The sequence below is a fragment of the Phocoena sinus genome, chromosome 9 (assembly GCF_008692025.1).
Source record: "Phocoena sinus isolate mPhoSin1 chromosome 9, mPhoSin1.pri, whole genome shotgun sequence".
In the NCBI taxonomy this organism is placed as follows: domain Eukaryota; kingdom Metazoa; phylum Chordata; class Mammalia; order Artiodactyla; family Phocoenidae; genus Phocoena; species Phocoena sinus.
In genome coordinates, this window is record NC_045771.1 from 2624994 (window position 1) to 2648161 (window position 23168).

General features: G+C 57.5%; 1 protein-coding gene across 1 annotated transcript; it reads right to left on the reverse strand.

The window, feature by feature from the left end:
* Nucleotides 1-12291: 12291 nt before the first annotated feature.
* On the reverse strand, nt 12292-17042 carry EN2 (engrailed homeobox 2). Its single transcript, XM_032643333.1, has 2 exons — nt 16012-17042; nt 12292-12839 (listed from the first exon to the last, which is right to left on the reverse strand). The coding sequence occupies exons 1-2, from the start codon at nt 16679-16681 to the stop codon at nt 12523-12525; spliced, it is 987 nt and encodes a 328-aa protein (XP_032499224.1). The 5' UTR covers nt 16682-17042; the 3' UTR covers nt 12292-12522.
* Between the last annotated feature and the right edge of the window lie 6126 nt (nt 17043-23168).

Sequence of the window (23168 nt, forward strand, 5' to 3'; positions counted from 1 at the left end):
TCTCCTTCCTCATTCTGGGTCGAGGCTCCTAGAGGGAGAAGCGGGAAAGGATGAGGATGCAGAACAAGAGGTGAAAGTTCAAGGGCAGGGAGACCGTCTCTCTTCTCAGGACCGGGCTGGCACCAGAGTCAGGAGGAACAGGCCACCATCACTGGTGTCACGCACAGGGTTCCTGTTAGGTCGCTGGCCTGTGCCGCTCTGAAATGTTAACTGCACGTCTCACCGTCTCGTCGGCCTAACTCTCTGGGGTCCAGGCGGATGGGGCCTCACTGCCCTCCGAGGTCACTCTCTAACCCAAGACGTCCAGAGCTGCAGAGGCGGGAAAGGAATAGGGGCAGCTCACATCCCACCAGCCTTGGGCCTGAGGTCCAAGTGGGTCACTTTGCCCCAACACCATTGGTCAGTGCTACTCTGCTTGGGAATTCCCTGCCAGTCCAGTGGTTAGGACTTTGCACTCTCAGTGCTGAGGTGCTGAGGGCCTGGGTTCGATCCCTGGTTGGGGAATTAAGATCCCACAAGCCTCGCGGTGCAGCGAAAAAAAAAAAAAAAAAGAAGTGCGACTCCGCTGTCCCCGACCTGCCGACCAGGGAGGCTGGGAAATGCATGGGCGCACGCAGAATGTTTCAGGAGCACCGTGTCGCCCCACAGCCCTCCTACCCAGCACTCGTCCTGTGCACTGGTGCCAGGTGTCCATCCCTGGAGCTCACTCCTTGGGAGCAGCCATGCCCCCGCCTGCCCGGTGACCCGCTTTAAAATGCAATTACTGCTAGACCGTAAATCTTGGGCCTGCCACGGCCAACGCGGTGGCTTCGGGATGTCACCTATGCCCCCTGTGCCTCACTGGTGGCTTCCCAGTAATGGGACTCTGCTCTCGGGACTGCCGTGCCATCATCGTGGCTAGCGTTCGGGAAAGCTCCCGGCTGCTGCCGTGGGCGGTCAGGCTCGGGGCTCTGCAGGCCCGAAGTGGCCGGAGGATGGAAGCCGGGCAAGCCGGGACCAGCGAGGCCCCCGCACCTGCCCTCACGGCTGGTGGGCGGCCAGTCCTCTGAGACAGTGCAGGACGAGAGGCCTCCCTCTAACACTTTTCCCCAAGTGTTTCAATCCAACAAGCTTCTGTTCTTCTCCACCTAACACAGAACCTAGAGCACACGGTGCTGTTTGTCGCGGGCCGGCTCTGTGCCTCCTCCTCTCCCGTCTTCTGTGTTTTGCTCTTCTGCAGTCTCGCCAAGGGCAGCCGCGTTTCCGGTTTGAGAGGCTCAGTCCTGACTCAACTGCTCCACTGCACGCGAGCTAGACTCACTCACACGGGGTTAGCAAGACAGTGAAAACATCGGCCGCAGCAACAGCCCTGCGTTAACACGGGTACCAAGCACCCAGAGAGGCTCGGCTCCCCCTGGGCGCCCAGTGGGACCCCGGCACTGCAGGGCCTCCTGCAGGGACGTCAGCGCTGCCTCCATCGGGACTCCAGTGACGATGCCTCCAGCATCTCCTCTGTGCCAGGCGTGATTCTGCATCGCTCATGGTGCCAGCTCGTGGGGATCTCCCCAGAGCCTGCAGGGTGGCTTCTCTCTTTCCTCCTCTCCAGGTTTCAGATGAGGAAACCAAGACGGCGAGGGGAAAGGAAGACTTGCAACAGAATAACCGTGCTCTGTGCAGCCCCCCTGGGGGACGAAGCGCCTTTCTGTAAATTATTCTACGGGCGGGACAGTGTCTCTCTGGATCACATGGATGCTAAAGTCGAAGGCCGCGTCACGGATGCCACAGACCCGCAGAGGAGCTGAGGGCAGGTGACCGGAGCACAATGACCTGCCGCACGCTGGCCGCCAGGGGGCTCCACTGCAGGGGCTTTACTGGGAGATGGCTTAAGAGAATCCGCCTTACATGCGGAGTACTGGCTGTACTGGGCTGAAGAACATCGCCCCAAAGTCGTGTCCATTCATGAACCTGTGAATGTGACCTTATTTGGAAATAGCATCTTTGCGGATGGGAGTGAAGATGAGGTCATACCGAACTTGGGTGGGCCCTAAATTCAATATAACTGGTGTCCTTATAAAAGGGGGAATTTGGACACAGACATGCATGCAGGGAGAAGGCCATGTGAGCACAGAGACAGAGATTGGAGTGATGTGTCTACAAGCCAAAGAACACCAGGGGTTGATGGTCTGAAGCTGGAGGAGGTGACGGACAGATCCCCTCCTGTAGCCCCAGAAGGAAGCAACCCTGCTGACACCTTGATTCCTGACTTCCAGTCTCCAGAACTGAGACAAAAATCCCTACTGGTTTAAGCCCCCCCCAGTTTGTAGTGCTTGCTTGGGGCAGCCTAGGAAGCTGGTGCCCTGGCCCTTAGTGGGAACTCAACAAACGCTAGATACTGTCATTATTTAAGACAGAAAGACACAACGGACCAAATATCTGGGAACCCTGACCGCTGGAAGAAGAAACCCAGAGGAAGGGCTAGGATGTCTTCTAAGGAAACCACCAGCCAAAGTACACACACTCAAGGAGTTGAGAGAGACAGGAGGAGGGGTCTCCCAGGAAGGGTCTCCTCGGGCCACCCTGGCTGCTAGCCACTGTGCTTTTTTCAGTCTCGCTTCCCTGGAATTCTGAAACTCATCATGTACCAGTTGTGGGTTTACAGTAACTGCAATGTTACGCAACTTGCTTCCTAACTTCAAGGGAACTTGAGAGAATTGTGGCAGAAATGGACATTCCTAAGTCCTGGAAACCAGAGACAGTTTTGGGGGCGAAGGCTGCCGCCAGGCTGCCCCTCCCCCAGTCGGCCTGCCAGTCGCCTCCCCTGGGGGACAGTGGGCCGGCTGGGATCCAGAAGGACAGAGGAGGGTCTTTGGAACGCAGGGGTGCAATGCATTGCCTTAGTGTGAGTCAGGTTTTATGCCCGAGGCAGAGGGAATTCAAACACACACTAGAGCAGAAAGACAGAAACTGCCCTTTAGATGGCTGCCACCAGCAATATCCGGCCGGCAGCTTCTACAGGGAAGTTTAACCTTCTGTAACCTTACAGTAAGCTCTCCAGCGCCAGCGCACACTCTCTCTTTTTCCCTCTCCCTCCCTCTCTTTCTCTCTCTCTCTCACACACACACACACACACACACACACACAGTCAGATATACAGATATACCTGCAATCATCTATAATTTTTACCATAATGGTTTTATCTGGGGTGGGGGCCCTACAGGCTGACGCCCTTCCTTCTTCTCTCCGCACCTAACGTCTTACACATGCATACCCACACAACTCACACATTCACATCTCACAGGAACTGAAACTTAGGCAGCCCCGAACCTGCAAGCTTCTTGCTCATCAGGGCAATACCGGATGTACAGTTGGAGCTCGGCAAATAATTAATAGTAATGAAAATTGACATCGTAAAAATTAAAGTGAGGGGGCTGATAGAAAGGAATTGGTTTGGTTGTCAAACCTCAGGCCTAAAGGGAAACGGATTGCTTTGGAGAATCTTTTAATTAATTTCAGAGTTTCCCTGTTTCATTGCCAAATGAACTGAGCTCCTTTCTTGGCCATCAGGATCTTTCGCAGACTGAGGGAGGGATGGGGAGAGTTGAGTGGTGTCGGGGATCGTCCCATCCCGGGAGCCTCCGGAATTCCCTGCCCTCCCAGCAAAGAAAGCCCGAGATGGGGGTGATGCGGCCCAAAGAGGGGTTCGCTTTGTAAGTTTACTTTTACTACCTATGAATAAACCAGGAGGTCTGCCTCATTCATAGCTAAAATCAAAATGGACCTCTACCGTCTGACCAAGTTCAGCCACTGAGTTGCAGCATTAACTTGTATTCTAACAAGATTAAAATATATTTGTCCCGGGGATTAGCATACTTAAGTCCCCTTTCCCCTTTTGAGCGGTAGCAGGGCACTTTGATCTGCCTTGCGTGGCAAGAGCACGGCTTGGGCCCAGCTATCCGACTGCCAAGTGTGAAATCGGCCTGATGTCATCCTCATTCTTCATCTTTTACATCTTCCACCAGTTTAATTATATTTCCGCCACAAAGCTCTGGCGCCTCATTGCATATTCGAGTTTGACTAGGAAGCATTTAAAAAAAAAAAATAGGTGCGAATGAAATAGCCCTGTAGGGGGAAGGGAGGGGTCTGCAAATCTCACGGTGCAAAGGCAACGAGCCCCAGCCCTCCGGTTGCCCCAGGGACGTTCTCACCTGCATGGAAATGTGCGTCCGTCCTGGCCCGCTCTGTGCTGGGCCCAGCGCCCTCATTTGGTGCCAGGCACAAAGGCCATTGTCACGCCCGTGCGTTGCGTTTGGGGCTGTTTGGCTTGTGACTCCGGCGGGTTTGTATTACATCCATCCTCTGTCGCGTTGGTTTTGTCTCCTTGGGGCTCGGAGTCCACACGGCGCGCTCCTGTCGCTGTGTAAAAGCCGTCTTCCTCGCGGCGGCGAGTGAGCTGATGTGTCACCCACGAATCGCCCACTTTGAGGCAGCGTGCAACCACCACAAAAAACTGTAGGGCGCACTCGGTGCCCAAAGGGGACGTGTCTGGCTGACCTTTGATCACCTCGAAGGAATCAGACAGTTTAACTCTCCAACCAGACGCGGTACTCTGGCCCTCCAGCCCTTCGCAAATTCCCCAGAACTGCTGGGAAAGCCAGGCTGCCGGCCGAATAGGCCTTGGTACCCTAGTGGGGCGCCTCCTGATACCTCAACCCCAGGGCCACCAGAGCCTCCCGGGTGCCTTGGAAGGGGAGGGCGGGGGAGGGGATCCGTGGCCGGGCCGAGGTCCTGCGGGCACCCCTCCGAGGGCACTGGTGTTTGGGAGAGGAAACAAACCACCTGCAGGCGTGCCTGGGTTTTGACCTTCACCCCAGCCCACCCGGCTCTATTCACACCCTGCTAGAGTGTCTCAGAGAGCCAGCACTCTCCAAGGGTCGCCCGTCAGGGACGTTGGGTGTCACTTCCACATACAAGCCGGACAGAACAGAAATGCAGGTCGGCGTTCTGAGCCTTCGGGAGCAGGTCAGCACTGGGAAATGCGCTGCTCTCAGACAGCCGCCTTCGTCTGAGATTTCCCCGGGTCTCCCCCTTTCTCCGTGGGGTATACACAGGTAAAAACAATAAGTAGACGGAGTTGATGTTCACGTTCTCGATGTGGGGAGGACAAAGCGGCAACTCTACGTTTTCTAAAAGGTCCAGATTTAGGACCATTTTTATTTTAAATCATCAGACTTGTTGAAACGGGAGGTTAACAGCACATTGCTTCTTCAGTTGAATGATATAATTATAAAATTATCTCCACATAATTACCTCAGGATTATGGTTCATTCTGGTTAGCATGTAATCAAAGCCTGTTATGCTTTTAGCTATAGGAACAGCAATTAATTTCAAAGCGGTACTTAGACCCTTTAATATTTAGACAAAACAGCTCATCATGTCACGAGGAGGCCGTCTGGCTTTCGCAGGAAGAGCCGTGGGTGGGGCGGGTGTGATGCACCAGGGACGCGGGCTGGACACACTGTAGGGGGCAGCCTCACGCCCAGCCCTCCATGTCCGGGTGGGTGCCCACCGCCCGGGCTGCGAGTCAGCCGTGTCTCATGGCCATGAGGCTCCCTGCTCAGTGCGGTAATTATCGATTGGAATGGAAAATGGAGTGGCAGGTAAAGTTACTGAGCTTCTACAGAAACCCAAGGCACAGCGCCTTGCTCAGTTTTTGGAAAAGCCTGGGGGAAAGATCCTGATATGAATATGGGTGCCTGTGTTTTCGAGCCCTGTGATTACAAAGCGCACGCGTAGCAGTGTTTCAAAAGAGAAGGGGGGTCATGATTCTAGAAAGTGCTAACTGCAGTCCTGCGTCTCTCCTGGTGGGACTGTTTTCTGTTCTCCTTCAGCTCCCACCACTGCTCCACTTTTTATAACCATGTGAATATCATCTCTCCTATTTCACGGTCTCCCCCCTGTCCCGTTTCCCCTAACAACTATATAGATGCAGCACGGGATGGTAGTAGCGAGGAATGTGTAGGCACTTCACCAAAAACAGGCCCTGGGCTGGCTGGGACCCACGTGAGCTGAGCACAACTTTCCCCCGCAGAGGGAGAGTTCCACCACCCAAGTAGCGAGCCCTGTTCTGTACCAGGAGCCTTCTGTCCATTTCCCCACAGAAACCCCTCACAGGAAACCTATTAGGTAGGTGTTCTTTCTGCTTGAAGCACGAATGATTGGGCTCTGGGGCTGGTAAGTAACACAGTCGAGCGCAGGGCCCCGTGTTCACAAAACTCTTCCCTTTCCCCGCCCTGCACTTCATTCAGTGCGAAGTGCTGTTATATAAACACCTGCATGAAAAAATGTGCAACCCGAGCCGTCTGCAAGCTGATGTGAGGGACCCTGAGCCCCGGGGCATCTGAGGGCAAGCTCAGTCTAATGCTTTCTTAGCAGGCTTCAGTCTTGTCCCAAACAAATAGATGTTTGGAAGCCAGCATGTCCATCATTCATTCTCGAGATTGAAATCTGTGCAATTTTCACCCAGATGTTTCGGCACTGCAGGGCATAATCTGAGACTTAAAACGACAGCCACTGAGTTACAATGGAAATGGTTTATCCGGGCACCTTACTCGCAGCAACAGAGTAACGGTATTAGCCTTGGCAGGAATAAATTCTGCCAAAGGCTGGGTGACTCTGCTGTGTCCCCTACTGCCTGAATCTGAAGAAACGCCAGCTTTCCGGATTCATATTTTGTTGGTGGGAGTGTGAGAGTCAAAATCCTCAGGAGAAAGTTATGGCCTGAAGGGAAAACTCAGACGCGCATGCCATGGCCACGCAATGACGCCAGAGGGCAGGGGCCGGGGTCCTGGCGAAGTTGGAGGGAAGCGGCCAGTCTGCTGCCGGGAGGGGCCGCAGACACAGGAACCCGGCAGCAACTCCTCGCGGCACGCTAGGCAGCTGGAGCCTGTGATTACCCATCCAAAGAGGAGAGAAAAGCGGAGGAAGAAAGGGAAGTTAGCGGAGGGGGTAGAGGTTGGGGGAGGAGGAGGGCAAACCCCGGCGCAGAGCCTGACAGTCCTCTTCCAGACAAAGGACTTGGCGGGAGGAGAGAACCCCGAACGCGCCGGCTGAAAGGCGGTCGGAGGCCCCTTCCGCCGGCAGCGCGCTCGGGCCGCGCGGCCAAGTTTCACAGCTCGACAGATGGGGCTGAGCGGCGACCCGCCCCGATCCTTCCAGACGGTCCGCGCACGCAGTGACCCCCACCCTCCCTCGGCCCACGGAGGACCCTGGGCGGTGTCAGGGTCCCTCCCACCCGCGTTCCCACCCCGAGCCCCTCCGCGGAAGAGAAAGCGCCGCAGGCCCGCCGCGCGGGGAAGACTGGGGCGGGGGGCGATGGGGCGGGGTGGGGGGGTCTTCTCTGGGACGCCTTCCAGGCTGAGGGGGTGAAAAGGCGGCCAGGGAGGCAGAACTCGGCCACTCTTTGTTCCGGGCAAAGCGCGGGGCTCAGCCCTGGAAGGAGGGGTGGGGCAGGACAGCCAATGGGGCGAGTCCGGGGCTCCGGCCCCAGGATTCTCCCTTCACGGAACACCGGTCCTGGCGTCCCCCGGGGACACGGAGGGCCCTGGGCTTTGGGGACGCCCTACCTCCGCCCGCAGGTGTTGCCCAGGCCTGGCAAGGGCCTGGGGCTGGGCTCCGCGAAGGGCAGCAAGCCCGGGCCACACCTGTTCCCGAGACTCTGGTCGTTTCCCCCAGCCCCATCTTGGGGGGCTCCCCACAGCCCTCTGCGGGGATTGGGCCCAAGCCGGAGAGGTGGCCAGTCACCCTGGCGGCTAAGCAGGAGGCTAATAACACAGCAATAATAATAACGCGGTCATCGTCAGTCTCACCAGCCAGGCCCTGCGCGAGGCCAACACGCTTGATCAAATCTCGTCATTAGGAGTCACTTTAATGAATGTTATCACATTTCAGGAGATTTCAAGACCGGCCTTTTATTTTCTGTGGGCGGAGATCATAAACAGAATGAAGTATACGAGATTATTAATAAAAACATGAAGGGTCTACGAGGGGCTCGCGCGGCCCGGCTCACGAAGTGCGCCCTGGAGCTCAGGGCTCCGGCACCGCTAAGGGGGCCCGCGGGGTCAGGGGACTCAGCGCTGTGCCCCGCCTGCGACAGCCTGTCTCCCGCCATCCCATCTCCCCCCCCCCCCCACCACACACACACCCGCCTCCTCTTCCTGGAGGCCTCTTCCTCGGCTCTGATAGGAAGGAGAAGCGCTGAAAGGAGGTCCCCACCCCGAGGCCTGGCTGGGGGCTGCAGTGCGTGCGTGTAGGCAGGGTCGGGGTGCGGGGCGGGGGGGGGGGGTCGGTCTCCCCGAGGCCTTGGTCGCCAGCCGCTATTAACCTCCCAGAGCGCGGCGGCTCCTCCTGGCAAGCGACCGTTTTCGGAGGAGCCGGGACCTTCCCGGGGGCGCTTGGGGAGCTGCCCGGGCGGGCAGAGACCGGAGAGGTCGGATATTAAACAAGCGGGAGACAGAATGACTTTTAGCCGAGCCGGAGCGAGCAAACGCGACCTCCCGGCCGGCCCCGCACGGCCTGCGAGCGTACTTGCATACATAGTGCCTGGTGTTTGCTGTGCACGCTGTTCGCCCGGGCACACCTGTACCGAGCGGTCCCGAAGCCCCACGGATTTGCCCTTTTCACTCAAGGGAAAACAGAACAGATGGACCTCCTTGGAGGTCAGACTGGGGGCTCCTCCCTTGTCTCCCCTAAAGAAAGCGCTTGGCCGTTTACTTTGGGCGACCTTCAGACCTGTGTTGACCCACAGATTCTGACGCCAGCACGAGGGTCGGGCGCGACTTCTTCGACCCCTTTCGGCGGCCGGAGGAGGAAGGCTCTCTAAGCGCCAAGGAACCCTGCTCCGCAGGCCTGGGGGTGGCCGCGACTGTCCTCCCCACCCCCGTCCCCGGGCTCCCAGGCCTCAGCCTGGTCTCTACCCGACTAAGGAGGACTGTGGACACAGCTCTGCCTGGGCCTGGCAGGGACACAGCCAGCCCTGGGGGCGGGGGCCGTTCAGCTCCAAGGAGCAAGGACTTCCTTTACAAAGGAACTTTCCTCGGAGGTACATTTAGGAAACCGGCCTCCTGCGGGGGCAACGACCTGGTGGGGGCCCAGCCCGGTGCGTCACCGGTGCTGCAGCCCGGGTCCAAATCCGAGACACGTAGAACCATCCGTGGTGGTCCAGGTGGAACCGAGTGGCAGCTGGGCTTCAGAAAGCGTGGCCTTCCCTTTCGGCCTGACTCTGGTCTCCACTAGCTCCTAGTGAAAGTGGCTGGCGAGCACTGAAGTGGATCTCCATGAGTTATGAGTTTAGACTGTAGCTGTTGAATTTTAAAAATGTAATAAACACAGGAGCAAAACCAGAATCTCAGCGTTTGGAAGGTCTGAGAGCTCATTTAGTCCAATCCCCTACCGAAAGGGGGAGAAAAGCAAAAGAAAAGTCATATGCCACTGTAGGCCTAGTGTCTGCTTGCATGCCTCTGAGGACGGGGAACTCATTATCTTGCAGAACCGTACATAGCCCCTTAACAGTGCTATGATTTGCCAACAGATTAAAAAACAAAACCCAAAAATGCTTAATGTTGCTATGTTGTCTTTTTATTAAAAAGAGAGGGAGAGAGAGGCCAATCGGGTAATAGAAGTTGTGCTAGTGGGGTTTTATTTTGTCTTTAGGAACCCCCAGATCTGTGCAGGGGTGGGCTGGCGGCTAGGGAAGACGCTGGGGATGGCTGGCGTGATCCCGCCCCATTAATGCTCCAGGCAGCTGGAGCTCTGGAGCCTCCGCAGTGAGGAACTTGTCTTTGCAAAACCTGGGAGCAGCTCAGCTCCTGCCAGGAGGCCCAGCGTCCTTCCTCTTGGGAAGCCGGTGTGGAACTGAAAGGCCTAAAAGGTCGCCTTTGGAACAGATGATCCTCTCTAGTCTCTGAGCTTCTTTTTCTGGGAGAATAAAGCTTTTTTAAGCCAAGAAAGTTTGGAAATAGGGCAGTTGGGTGCTGTCCTGCGTGGCCAAGTGGGTTGTGGGTCCCGAGATCGAAAATCCCAACCGCTTCCAGCAGAGGCATCCGGTCAGCTCTGGCAAAGCCGGTCCTTTCCAGGCATCCGCCTTGGGATGTTGTCCATGTCCGTTGCTTTGGGGGTAAAGACAACAACCAAACGTAAAAGGGGAGAGCCTCTTTGTCTCAGGTCAACTAATAGTTCCTCTCCCCGGCGGGTGAGCGCCTCTGTCCAGCTGAGGAGCAGCCAGGGGGATGGAGACCTGTTGAGTCCTGCAAGATTTTAAGTATTTATTCAACGGAAAAGCACCGTACTTTGGAACACTTCCTTCTGGTAAAGAAATGTGTACTTAAATTACTTTGGTTGTTCTGTATTCACATGAGCTATCCAAAGTGTCTTCGTTATTTAAAAAAAAAAAAATTACGCTTCTGGCTACGAAGGTAGGTATGTGCACACCTGCTGGCAGAGGCGAAGCCCACGAGCACCTGAGCACGGGGGAGGATGCCCAGGGTAGTGTGGCTGGACTCAGAAACACACTTTAAAAAAACCTCGTCATTACACCTTGGACATCCAATATTTTACAATAAAGCGTTTTTTTTTTATTTAATGTAACTTTCAAGAATTTAAACACACAAAAATGCAGGGGGAATGTTCACAATTTTGATAGCCACAGTTGTAAATAGAAACATTCATTTCTTATAAGATTATAAATATTTACTACTGGAACTGTAAAACGCACATGTTTTATAAACTAAAAACTAAAAAATAAAAAAATAAAAAACCAAAAACCTTTGCTTCCTGCTCACAAGGCATATCATTTCATTGAGTTTCCTAAGCAGCACATGGTTATTCACAGAATTTTAAATTACAACTTTTGCTTTTATAGTTTTTGTTTTAAAAAGGTTTACATTAGTATGTACAAAGTGAAACTATTTTATCGCAGTGAAATAAAGAGGTTTAAGGCAAAGAGAGAAGTTCACTCTCAGTCCTCAGGGGCAGAGCCATGACTCCTGGCTCAGCCATGGTACACCCCCTGGGCTGTCCCAGTGCACATGGACATTTGGACACAATTCTTTTTCCATACACTAAACAGAAGACAGTGTGGAGTTATACATATAGATATAGATAATGTGCTCGTTTATATATATGTACTTAATGGGGATATACTGAATATATTCAATTTACACTGTACCACACCTTCAAAAAAATAAAATGTATATTTTAAAAAAACAAGAGAAGACAAAAAGTGATAAGAAATGATTATTTACACATTTTCTTCCTTCCTCTAGATCCTGGAGAATTCTGAGTTCCTTTAAAAGTCAAGGTAGCCACATGTTCCAGAATTGTGGACTCTTACACGTCTGCTTGTGTGTGTATATGAGCATATATATATACGTACACACACACACACACATATTTACCTTGAAAGAATGCTCTCTATAGCAGAAGCGGCCACTTTACAAAAAAAAGGAAAAAAGAAAAGAAAAGAAAGAAAGAGAAGAAAAAAGGATGGGAGGAAATGTCAGTTCCCTCTCCAGGCCTCTGCCGGCCAGAGACGGAGGCAGCGGACCTCGGCCGCATTTCTGGGGCCCAGGCGGCCCCTGGGCAGCTGATGGAGCCGCAGGGGAGTCTCTGGGCCCAGGCCCGGAGGGGTGGGGCGGCCTCACCGCCCGCGGGCTTCCGGCCACATACCCGGCCCCTCGGCCCTGAGCCCCGGAGCGGGTGCCCGGAGGCGGGAGGCGGGCAGCTGGACTGGGGACAGAGACACAGACGCAGACGGAAGCACGCAGGGAGGCGCGGGCCAGGTCTCGGCGAGGAGGGGGACCGGAGGACCGGGAGGGAAGGCAGGAGGCGGGGACGGGGGAGCCGGCCGTGGGCCCCTCGGCCCAGGCAGCCCGGCACGTCCAGGCGCGATGCGGGAGAGGGCGGGGCGGGGGTGGGGGGCGAGCCACCAGCCGCCGCCCCGCCATGGCCCTTTCGCCGCCGACTGCCGGATGGCGAGGCCGAGGCCGGGGATGCGGCCCCTCCTGCTGCCCTCACCAAGCCCACACGAACAAAGTGGCAGAACTCATAGACCAAGTAGGAGCTATTTATTCGGTTCACAGTCGTGTGAAATGCAGCAATAAAAATCTTTGGACTTCAGCAAGTTGTTTTAATTTTTTTCTTCTTTTGAAATTAAAAAAAAGAAAAAAAGTGTCCGATGTCCCATAATGGAACTTAGGGGATTAAAAAGGATGAAACCCTACGCAGCCCCCTTCGCAAAAAAAAAAAAAAATCGTAAAATTAGCATAATCTCATAAACATAAGAAAACTCAAAAAATATTTTATAGTCAGATATTTTGGATTTTACACCTCCTGTAAATTATATATACAGAGAATATTGCAGAACCATAGCTAATACACGGTATTTTCACTATTAATGCTGGTATAATCTTTATACACTGGCCCTTTATTTATGATTTGAAATTATTGCATTGTTTAGCTCGGACTGAGACTGGGCTTGGAGCCCGCCCCCTACTCACTGTCCGACTTGCCCTCCTTGGCGGTGGTGGAGTGGTTGTACAGGCCCTGCGCCATGAGGTGCACGGCCAGCGTGTTCTTGTTGCCCGTGGCCTTCTTGATCTTGGCGCGCTTGTTCTGGAACCAAATCTTGATCTGTGACTCGTTGAGGCTGAGCTCCTGGGCCAGGCTCTGGCGCCGCTGCTCCGTCAGGTACCTGTTGGTCTGGAACTCGGCCTTGAGCCTCTGCAGCTGCTCCGCCGTGAAGGCCGTGCGGGGCCGCTTGTCCTCTTTGTTGGGGTTCTTCTTCTTTGGTTTGCGAGACCTGGGACCTAGATAGGCATGGCGGACACAGAGAACTCGGGTGAGGAGGGCTCCAGGCCTGCCTCCTTACTCAGGGGTGGGTCACCCACGGCACGGAAGGATGCAGAAGCCGGGAGGGAGGCAGCTGCCCAGGTCCAGCTGGCTGACCTGGAAGAAAGCTGGCCTGGACTTGAGATGGGACGGGGCGGAGCTCCCACCCACCTCTAGGACTCTCCCCTGGGGAGTGAGGACGTGGCCCAGGGATTCTGCAGGAGGGACTGTGAGTGCCGGTGAAGGGCAGGCTTAGCGGAAAGGGCTCCGGATGAAAGGAGAACTCCTGCAGGAAAGCGAGAAACCACAACTTTGTGGCCAGGTTTCTTCTAGTCCGTCCTTTCTGAGGTTCTGTCCAGGAATAAGGACAGGACGGGGGTAGGTGCTGGAAGAGAGGTGAGGGGGAAAGATCGGGGCGGGGCAGCCGGAGTAGCAGGAAGAGCCCTGGGGGGTGTAAAGGGACTCCCACAGGGAACACCCCCAGGTCCTAAGGGCCGGGGGTGCAGGGGCAGGTGGGCCCCGAGAACAGGAGGGGCCCAGAGGTCTGCCTCCCCACGGGAAGGCGCCTGAGTGGGGCTGGAGCACTGAGCTTCCTACCCCTTCACCACACCAGGTCTCCCCAGTCCCCTGTCCAGGAGAGGGGGCACGGCGCACGGTTGGGAGCGGAGGAGGCCGCTGGGGGCCCGGGTGACCTTGGACAGAGGTTCACACTTCTGACCCCTCACACCTCCTCCGCTGGGACGCCCTACAGCACTTGAGGTTGGCTTGGGACAGAGGTGGTGAGGCTCTCAGGACCTTGCCATGAGAAAAGGCCTGAGAAAGGAGAGCAGAGGGAAGGGGGCCAAGTGCGTTCTTTTCGTTGGTTTCAGAAGGTGGGCCCCGGGAGCATGTCTGTGAGGTAAGAGGCCTTTGCAGGAGGGAGTCACGGCTGCACGCCTGGGGTTCTTAATCTGTGAAGTGTGTGAATTGACTCTGGGGGGCTCCTGGCCCCAGCTTCTTCCGAGGCACCCTCGGTGGGAGGCTGGAGAAGGCTTGACCTCGGGCAGCCGGAGCACCCAGGTCCCCACCCCTCGCCCCCCGTCCCCCGCCCCTCTGCAGGGTCAAGGGGCTGCCGGGCCACGCAGCGCAGCGCTGGCGGAAGGATCCAGCTGCGAGCCCCCGCCGGAGGCACCCGGACCCGGACCAGGACCAGGAAGGTGGGTTCGGTCCTCAGCTCGCGCGGAGCGAGGGGTCTGGGACGGTCCACAGGCCCAGGAGGCGCCGAGCCCTCCGTGCCCCGCCCACCGAGCCCTGTCCTCCCTCTCCGGGAGGCACGATCGAAAAGAGGGGGCCGTGCGCGCTGGCGAGGGGGCGCCAAGAGCTGATTCGGCTCACACTCCGGGCCTTTTAGCTTCCAGAGCACGCCCCCGCTCACACCCACCCACGCGCACTGCCCCACGCGCGCACACACTCACGGTCCCGTCGCACCCACGCCGAGGGCACCGGCTCCTCGCCCAGACGCCTGGCTCTTACCCGGGGGGTGCGGATCCGGGGCGACGGCCAGCGTCCCCGGCGCGCCAAGGAGGAAGGTGGTGTCTCGGCGAGGCCTCGACAGGCCCCGGGCGGCCCCGCGCCTGCTCGGCCCCCCACCGAAGCCTCGCGTAGCGGAGCCGGTTCTCCGTCTCCACTCTCACCCTCCCCACCCCCCCAAACTCCTCTGGTCCTGGGGCGCTCGCACACAACGAATCAGCCCACAAAAGATACACACCATTTCACGCAAAGAAAATCTTTCTAGAATCAGAATTTTTAGTTCCTTTTCTTTCTTGATTTTCTTTCAAACCGCAAACACTTAAGGAGTCTCGGAGACAGGACCAAACCTCCGCAAGAAAACTCTGCGTTGCTGCTTTCTTAAACGCCAAGAAACAAATCTTATCTTACGGGTTTTTTTTAAGTCCAGGAAGACCAGCCGCCGAGCCAGGCCGGGCTGCCGGGCTCCCGCGGTCCACTGGGGCCTGGCGCGGCCGCGACTTCGGCGCCGCACAAAGCCGGGCCGAGGCTCCTCGCCGGCCGCATTGTGAGCCTATATGTTAATTAAATATTAACAAAGGAGATAGGCGAGAACAATGGAGCAAATTTAAGATCTAGCTGGAGAAATCTGGATTTCATCAGAGATATACACACCATCTCTGCGGGAAGGCGGCCAAGGGGTGACTTAGTTGTGCTGTGAACTGGGTAAACGACCCCCGCAAAACAGTTGAGGGCTGGGGCGGGGGGGCAAGAGGGTCCGGTCTGCGCTGCCGGCTCAGGGACAAATGGAGTCTGCGCCTAATGGCGGTTCGCAGCCGCAGACCCGCATTTAATGCGGCTGATGATTTCTACAGGGGCATGGACTTAGCTTTTAAAAATCCCGGATCTATGAAAAATACGCCCAGAAGCTCTGCACACCCCCACGGGCTCCCGCCACATTCCCTCTGAAATCTGCTCCTTTCCTACGCAGAGCTGCCCCAGGAAAGCTCTGGGAAAGGTCCTTTCCATTTGGGGACTGCAGGCCTCCCTCCTCCAAGCTGTGTGCGCGCCGGCTCGGCAATCAAACCAGGCACGGGGCAAAGGGCGCCTCTGTTTCCATCCCGTCCCTCCGCGGATCCCCCCAGGTCCCCTCATCAGCCCCAGCTGAGGAAAAGCAGACAGCCTTGCTTTCTTCCCTGGCCGCATCTGGGATAACTGGATCGTAGAATGAGTCTAGGTCTGCGGTGGGCTGGGCGTGGGTCCCGGGTCTGGACTGAGTTGGAAGAACGCGGAGAAGGGGTAGAGAGTGTGAGCTTCCGGGGCCTGTCTGCCAGCCACCCCGTTCCCACCAAATAAACTCCAGCCAAGGGAGGGATGGGCTAGGGGCTGCAAAGAGAGGCCCAAAAGGCAAGAGAGAAAGGAGGTCCTGTGCTTTTGCCGTTCTACGAAGTCTGTACCCCCTTGTGAATCAGTCCTGTCCCCTCTTCTCCTGGCCGCTGCCGGGATCAGCGTCAGCCGCAAACAATGTCGCTGTGTGTACGTCTTTGTGTTGGGGGACAGGGATCCTGGTGTCTTCTTCCTCCGGGTAAATTCCCGCGCCAGCGCTGCCCCGCAACCCCACGGGCGTCCCCACGGCGGGCCAGGACATGGGTCCCCAGGACTCACCTGAAGAAGGTCGGTCCGAGTAGCGCGTGCAGTAGACCCAAGCCGGCCAGAGCATGGGCTGCGCACCCAGGTTGGCGCTGGCCTGCGAACTGTCCGAGTCCGAGCTCACAGACAGGTCGCCGCCGCCCAAGCCGCGGGCCTTGAGCGCCCCGTCCAGGGGGCCCCCGGGGTCTCCGCCTTTCTTGGCGCCGCTGTGCAGCGAGAGCGCCTTGGAGCCGCCTTCGCCGTCACCCGAAGAGTCGCCGCCGCCACCGCCGGGCAGCGGTCCGCCCGCACCCGGCGCACCCGGCGCGTTCTGCCGGGGCTCCCGGCCCGACCCCAGGAGCTGCTCGGCGCCGCCCGCGCCGCCGCTTCCCTCCGCGCCGCCTTCGCCGCCGCCTCTGCCTCTTCCGGAGCCGGCACAGCACGTCCCCGCGTCCTTTCTCCGGCCGAACTCGGGCCGCAGGATGTTGTCGATGAAGAAGTTGGTAATGCGGTGTGGATGCTGGTGGTTGCCCGGCGCCTGCAGGACCGCGGGCATTATCAGAGCCCGCCGGCGGCCAGTGTCCGCGTCGCCCAGGCTGCTGCCGCCGCCGCCCGAGCCGCCGCTGGGGCTGGATTCCGGCTGCCGCTGCCCCTCCACCGCCGCCGCCGCCGCCGCTTCGCTGGGCTTGGGGTCATTCTCCTCCATGCTGTTGGCAACAAATCCCAAATCGCTTCTCCGGGGAGTCCCTCCAATCAGCCCTCGGCCCGCCCGCTCTGCACGCGGAGACTCTCGCGGCCAGCCCGTGCCCCTACCCCGCAGAGTCTTCCGAGGGCGTGCGCGGCGGCCACAGCCAGGGCTGGGCTCCTACAAGTCGCCGGCCGCGCTCAGAGCGGAGCCACGTTCCAATCCACGAGTGGAGTTAGAAAATACCAAGAGTCGCCCCGCGCCCAGATGCCGGGAGATTCAAAAGAGTCCGGTCCTCGTCTTCGCAGCGCACCCAGGCGCTAGACAGTCACAATGGTCCAGCGTGGACCCGGGGCGCCTCCGGGCTCCGCGCTCCTCTCCACGTCCGGCTGCCTCCGTTCCGGCGCTGCCGCGGCGGCCGCCCGGGACTAGAGCTCCGCGCATGCAGGCAGCGCGCTCCCCCGCGCTCACGCCCGCCGGGGCCCACTCGGGCAGCCGCCGCCGCCCGGCCGCCCCCGCCCGCGCGCCCCGGCCGGCCCTCGAGGGTGCGGGGCGCGAGCGGTCAGCGCGCCCGCCGCCGCCAGCACGCACATGGAGGCCCGCGGGCCTGCGCTGCGCTCCGCCGGCCTCGGGGCCCCCTCCGCGCGGCCGCCGCCCCGCTGCGGACCGGGGCGCCCCACCGGCGTGCGGCCGCGCCCCCGCCGAGCCCCGCCGAGCCCCGCGGCCCGAGTCGCATGAGTGAGCGGCGGGAGGCGCGGGCACGGCCGGGCCGGGCCGGGCTGGGCCGCCCGCGCTCCCTCGCCGTCTGCGCGCCCTCGCCGCCTCGGCCTCCGCGCGGCTCGGAAATTTCCAGGCCACTCAGCGCAACCCGAGACACTTTGACTCTGGATTTTTGTTCTTATTTTTAACAGAGCCCCCTCGAGTGACGTCGCGGGCCGGTCTCCTGGACACGTGCCTCGGGCCAATGGTCGCGGCGCCGCGCGCCCACGTGACGCGCCGGCGGCCGCTCGGTGACAGGAGCCTCCCGCCGTCCCTCCCCCGCCGTCTTCGCCCCTCCCCCCCTTAAAGCGGCAGCGTCCTGGCGCTCCGGAGACCGGAGCCCGAACCGGCGAGACCGCGACCGCGCACCCTGAGCTCGCTCGTGTTTTCCCTGCCGCTTCTCGGTTCAGGGGTCTGAGAAACCCGCGCGATAGCCCCGCCGGGTCACCCCGGCGTGCAGACGTGGACAAGCGCTGGAAGATTGCTATTTTTTAACATTTCCATATTGTTTACCGTGGGGAAAAATCCCACAATTCCTTGCACAAAATGCATAAATAACATTAAGTGAGCTGCCGAGATACAAAGGGACTTTTGTAGTCCGCCTTCCTTGCTGGTCGGAGAGGGGAATTGTCACTTACGTTTGACTTTGGTAACCCGGCAGATTCCTGTCTTAAACGCAGAGCTGACGCGCAGGACCCTCTTCCTACAGACACTCATCGTAAGTGTGCGTGTACGTGCGCGTGTGCGTGCTTGTGCAGGGAGCCGCGTGCATACGGTAGGATTCCACCCCGGGACAACGATCCTCCTCAAACGTGCATGCAGATCCAGAAGAGCTCGGGAATACGCTTCGGGACTCCGTGTGGGGGAAGAGGAATAAAGGAGCATGAGGCTTATAAATGAGTCTTCTTTTCTGGAAAGGGAAGGGGAGCTGACAGCCAGCCAAGACTTCAAAACCACGTGGAGAGAAAATACTCTAGAGCAGCTGCCTCCCCCCAATTTCCCACCCATCATCTGCCCCAGCCCAAGCCTCTCCCCCACGGAGGGACTACCAGAAAGACATTCACCTCATTTTCTTGTCTTAAAACCCTTTAAACTAGTTTTTCTGGAGAGCAGGGCCCATCTGAAAGGGAAATTAGAAATCACGTGGTGGGGTGGCCCCCCAGTTTCTTCCCCGCCCCCGCTTTCCTTTATCCCTTTCTAAATTTCCTTTCCAGTTGCCGTCAGAATGTCCAACTTGAACTTCTGTTTCCCCTTTGCTCCCCCCTCCTCCTCCTGGCTCCTTCTGTTCACTCTTCTGTCCTTGCCCCCAGCTGCAGACACCCCACCAAACACCCGTTGTTACCCCAGGCATGCCTGTCCATCGTTTAAAAGGCACTTTCATGGAAATTTTCAAAGTTCGAGAAACATCCAAAAGGGCAACTTTGAGGGTGCTGGGGCGCCGGCACAATAAAAGTACACTGGAGGGGGATGAGAGGAAGGATGGGGAGAGGCAGAAGAGGGAGAGCCCAGGTGGCTTCGGGGTACCCAGCAACTGAGGCCCCCCACGGGGCCGGCCCTGGGCCTGGGGCAGCCAGCAGGAGGCTGTCAGGCCCGGAGGGATGGAGTAAGGTCTGGACAAGCAGCCCTCCTGGCGGTGTGACCACCAGGCCACGATGAGGCTTGAAGGCTTGACCCCGACCTGGCTCTCCTTTTCTCTGGTTCCCACCCAGGTCCTATCCTCTCTCCACCCCAGCTCTGTCCACCCACTGCGGGCTCCAGAGTCAGGCCTGGGCTGAACTAGAAGCAACAGTTACAGGGTGCTGCTGGGGGGAATTTCACCTGCGGACGAGGGGCATGCACTGGGCAGGAGGAGGTTCTGGGCTGGGTCACCTGCTGCTAAATGCAGGTAGGTGGCTGGGTGTGGGTAGGCTCTGGAGGCAGAGGGGGAGGCTCATTGGTCCTCGGTGAGACTCAGGCAGGATGGGGAAGCACTTCCCACTGGGGTGACTCACATCTCTCTTCCCTCCCCCACCAGTGGAAGGGTCTTCACCAAATTATCTGGCTAGATACACACCTGCCAGTGGCCCTCCCTGGGTCTCAAAAAATGAAGCCCATAGTCTGTGTGTGCCCGGAAAAATGAAGCTGGTGAGTTTTGTGGGAGCACCCTATTCACACATGTTTAGGGTTTGGGGGGAAATTTTCCTGCGACTCTGGGAACCCTAATCATCAGAGCATGTCCCATTATTTTGGGTCTCTGGATCACCAAGTGGGTAGAGGGAGGGCCCAGGACTGGTTGGTTCCTGCAAAGCCACCGCAGGTTAATTTCTCCACCTGTCCCATGAAAACCAGTTAGGCTATCTCCTGAGAAGTATTTCTGATGTCTTGGGCATCTTTGCCCCTATCGCCTTAGCATTAACTGAGCCCAAGTGCTGGACTTCTGCTGTGTTTTCTCCTGCGATCCAGACCCAAGTTACTGGTTGCAGCATGAGCTCTGCAAAGCAGCATGTCATCTCCAGGCCAACCTCACTTTTGGGGGGATAGCATTCTGCAGACACTGGTCTCCAGGCTGCAGATCAGGCTGGTTGAGGAAGCAGGCCAATTCCTGAGTTACGGGCCGTGGTGGGAACGTGCAGGAGGAGGGGAAAGAGGAAGGAATGAGGAGAGAAATCATTAGAGAGCATCAGGCCACTCAAAGCCAACCCAAACATGAACATAATTCCGGAAGCGAGCGCCCCTTGAGAGTGGGCACCACCCAAGGGTACAGCGTGGAGGGTGAGAAAATCTGGGGGGAAGTTGCAGAAAGTTGATTCGCCCCGGGGCTGAGGGAATCCTAAATCTTACAAACACAGAAATCGCAACAAGCTGTTTTCAGGAAGCTCTGAAACACGCTTGAGGGCCGACTGGCCAGGCGGGATCTGGGACCCCGCCTGGCTGTGCTTTCTGGGGGCGCCGGGGAAGGCGGGGGACGCATTTCCAAGTGTTCGCTCCAGAACCCGAGGTGCCGGCCCTGCGCCCAGCGAGCCACGCAGCTCCGCTCTCCCACCTGGATGGCGGCCGTCCCGCAGGGTGGGCTTCTCCGTGTGAACAGGCGACCAGCACTGGACATTTGTTTCTCCCCAACATAGTGAGGCCGAGGCCCGGGACCCCCATCCTTTCTCCTCTCGACAGGCCCAGGAGAGTGGAGGCAACCCCCCCCCTCCCCGCTTCTGGAGAACCATCCTCTAAGCTTCCCCGGTGCTCTGCACAAAGGGGGATCTCGGAATGTATCAAGGGGAAAGACGGCTGCTGGGCACGGTGTTTTCATAGCCCCGATGCTAGACTGACAAAATCTCCGGTGGCAGAGAGCTCCTGGGGACGCTGGGTGCTTGGCTGCAGATCCAAGCCTCCCGTTTTTTCTTAAAAACGAGGCCGGAGGAGGGGAACTTTTCCAGCCACTCTGCTGTCCCCTTACTTGCCACACTTCTCTGGGAGGGCGGGGGGACGCGAAGAAAACAAACGAGCGCGATATGAGCGGCGTTGGCTCGCAGCGGTCCTTGTCACTCGGTTGGTAGAGAAGCCCAACAATTCCGGAGGGCGAAATCTCAACCCCAGCAGAATCAGGCCGGGGAGCCGGGGCCTTGGGGCCGAGCGGGGAGAAAAGGCCTGGCCCGGCGGAGAGCCACCCTTGGCTCCTGGGGCTGCCGCCGCGACCCCGGCCTGCAGACAAAGGCCGAAATGATGGGGCAGACGGAGGAGGGGGTGGCCGGGCGGGGCCGGGGCCGGCGCGCGCGGCCGGCGGGCGCAGGGGAAATGCGGGTGTGCTCACCTCGCAGCCACGCACCGGGCGAACTTGGGGGCCTGGGGTCAGGGACCTCGTCCGAGTAGCCCCAGGAGAGGGTTAAAGCGCAGCAGCACAGGACCTGGAAAGGGCCTGAAGCGTCGTGGGAAGTGGGGCGCAGACGCCCTGGCGCTCCGGACCCCGCGCCTCTCCCTGCCCCGGGCGGCAAGGGGCGCCCCGCTCCCGGAAGTCCCCACGTGGCACCCAGGAGAGCCTGCTGGGTGGGTTGGCGCCAGGCGGAGGCTTAGCTGAGGAAGGGGGAGGGCAGCGAGCGGCATTGCCCGTCAGGACCCTGCCGCCAGAGCCGGAGAAGAGGCGGCCTGTGCTCGGCAAAAGCCCCGTGGGAGCTAAGGGGTGTGAAGTGGGTGCCCTCCTGTCCAGGCCACAGGGAGAGGGACCTACTTTTGACACATCCTCAGAGCCAGACTGGGAGGGCTGGGGAGATGGGCGGAGGGTGGGCAGTTCTCCAGAGCTGAAACCTTCCCTAACGTGGTTTCTCAGGGAAAAGGATGCTTCTAAAGGGAAATCGTAGGATCGCCCCACTTGTGCTAGGAAACACACACCCAAACTCATTCCTTTGCTCTGGCCCGGCGGCCCACCATCCGTTGGCTTTCTCCAGAGCCAGGCGACTCTTGCCTTAAATGACCTGACCTGAGATTCCCTGGGAATCACCTTGTGCCCTAGGAGCCCCTTTCTTGCTCTCTCACCCTGTTTCCCTGCTGTTCTCCATCCCAGTAAAATTTGGACGCCTCGGGAAGTTGGGCCCGCTTCCATTCCAAGTGGCCCACACTGTCCTCACCAAGCCCACTGAGCAGCCTGTGCAGGGTCACGACTGGGAGTCATACAGACTGTTCGGTGACCTCAGGCCTCCACGGTAAAGAAAATGCCCCCTTGGAATTGCGGCAACCAAGAAGAAAGTGACACATTCCAAATAATCCAGAGGCAACTAAGTAGAATTAGTTGGAATTTGAAGAGCGGCACCTATAGCTTGAGCCGGCTGAGCGCACGAAAACAAGGAGAAAAGATATATAAGAGGATAATGAGTTGTGAAGACAACTCGCCACCCTCTCCAATCTTACAATTACTTACAAATAGTGGAAGGAATTCTAGTGTCTATCCACTGTCTTCCTTTTGATCTTTGCAAGGAAAACAAGATCTTCAAAAGGAACTCCTGGAACACCTGCCTCCCTCACAGAGCAGGGGGTTTCTTTTCTTCGCTTTCTTTCCCTGAAAGCCACAGGAAATCACAGCGAAGCATGGCATAAACTCACGTAGGCTGACTTCACACTATTTTTGGAAACATGATTTGAGTGGCTAGACAGTTCCAGAATTTTAGACAAGTTCAGGTTTAACTTAAACCACCTGGATCCAGCCCAGCTGACCTACCAACTGCTACTGAGACAAATAACTCATTAGTCTGGGTTTTATACCAGGAAGAAAATATCTAAACCTTCACCCCCAAATATCAACAATAGAGCTTCACTGGGGGAACTCATGCAGAGTTATATACTGGTTACGTTGGGGGAGATAGATTTTATTTTAAACCTATGTTCAGATAAGTCATGAAATGGATTTTTTTCCTTATCAAATAGAAATATATTAAAATTTATAGTTTGATATAAAAGAGTGAAACTACATTGTGAATGAAATTAACACATTTCCTGTATTTGATGAAATTACCGATCAATTCCACTGATCAATTCCACTGAGTTCCACAGGCCCCAAATTTGGCGGCCTGGGGGCACAGGCTTTCACCTTGGTGGAAAGTTTGTATAGTATGGGGGGTATGTCCCCTGATACGTTCCTGTGCTAAGGGCAGAAGAACACTCTTGGGGGATTGGTGGCCTTTTAGGAGCACAGAATCTTGGTCACTGCATCGTGGGTGTCTGCTCTTGGTGGCTGGTGATCACTGAGGCCCAACTACCCTCCCCGGGCAGCTCCAACTGGTCCGGT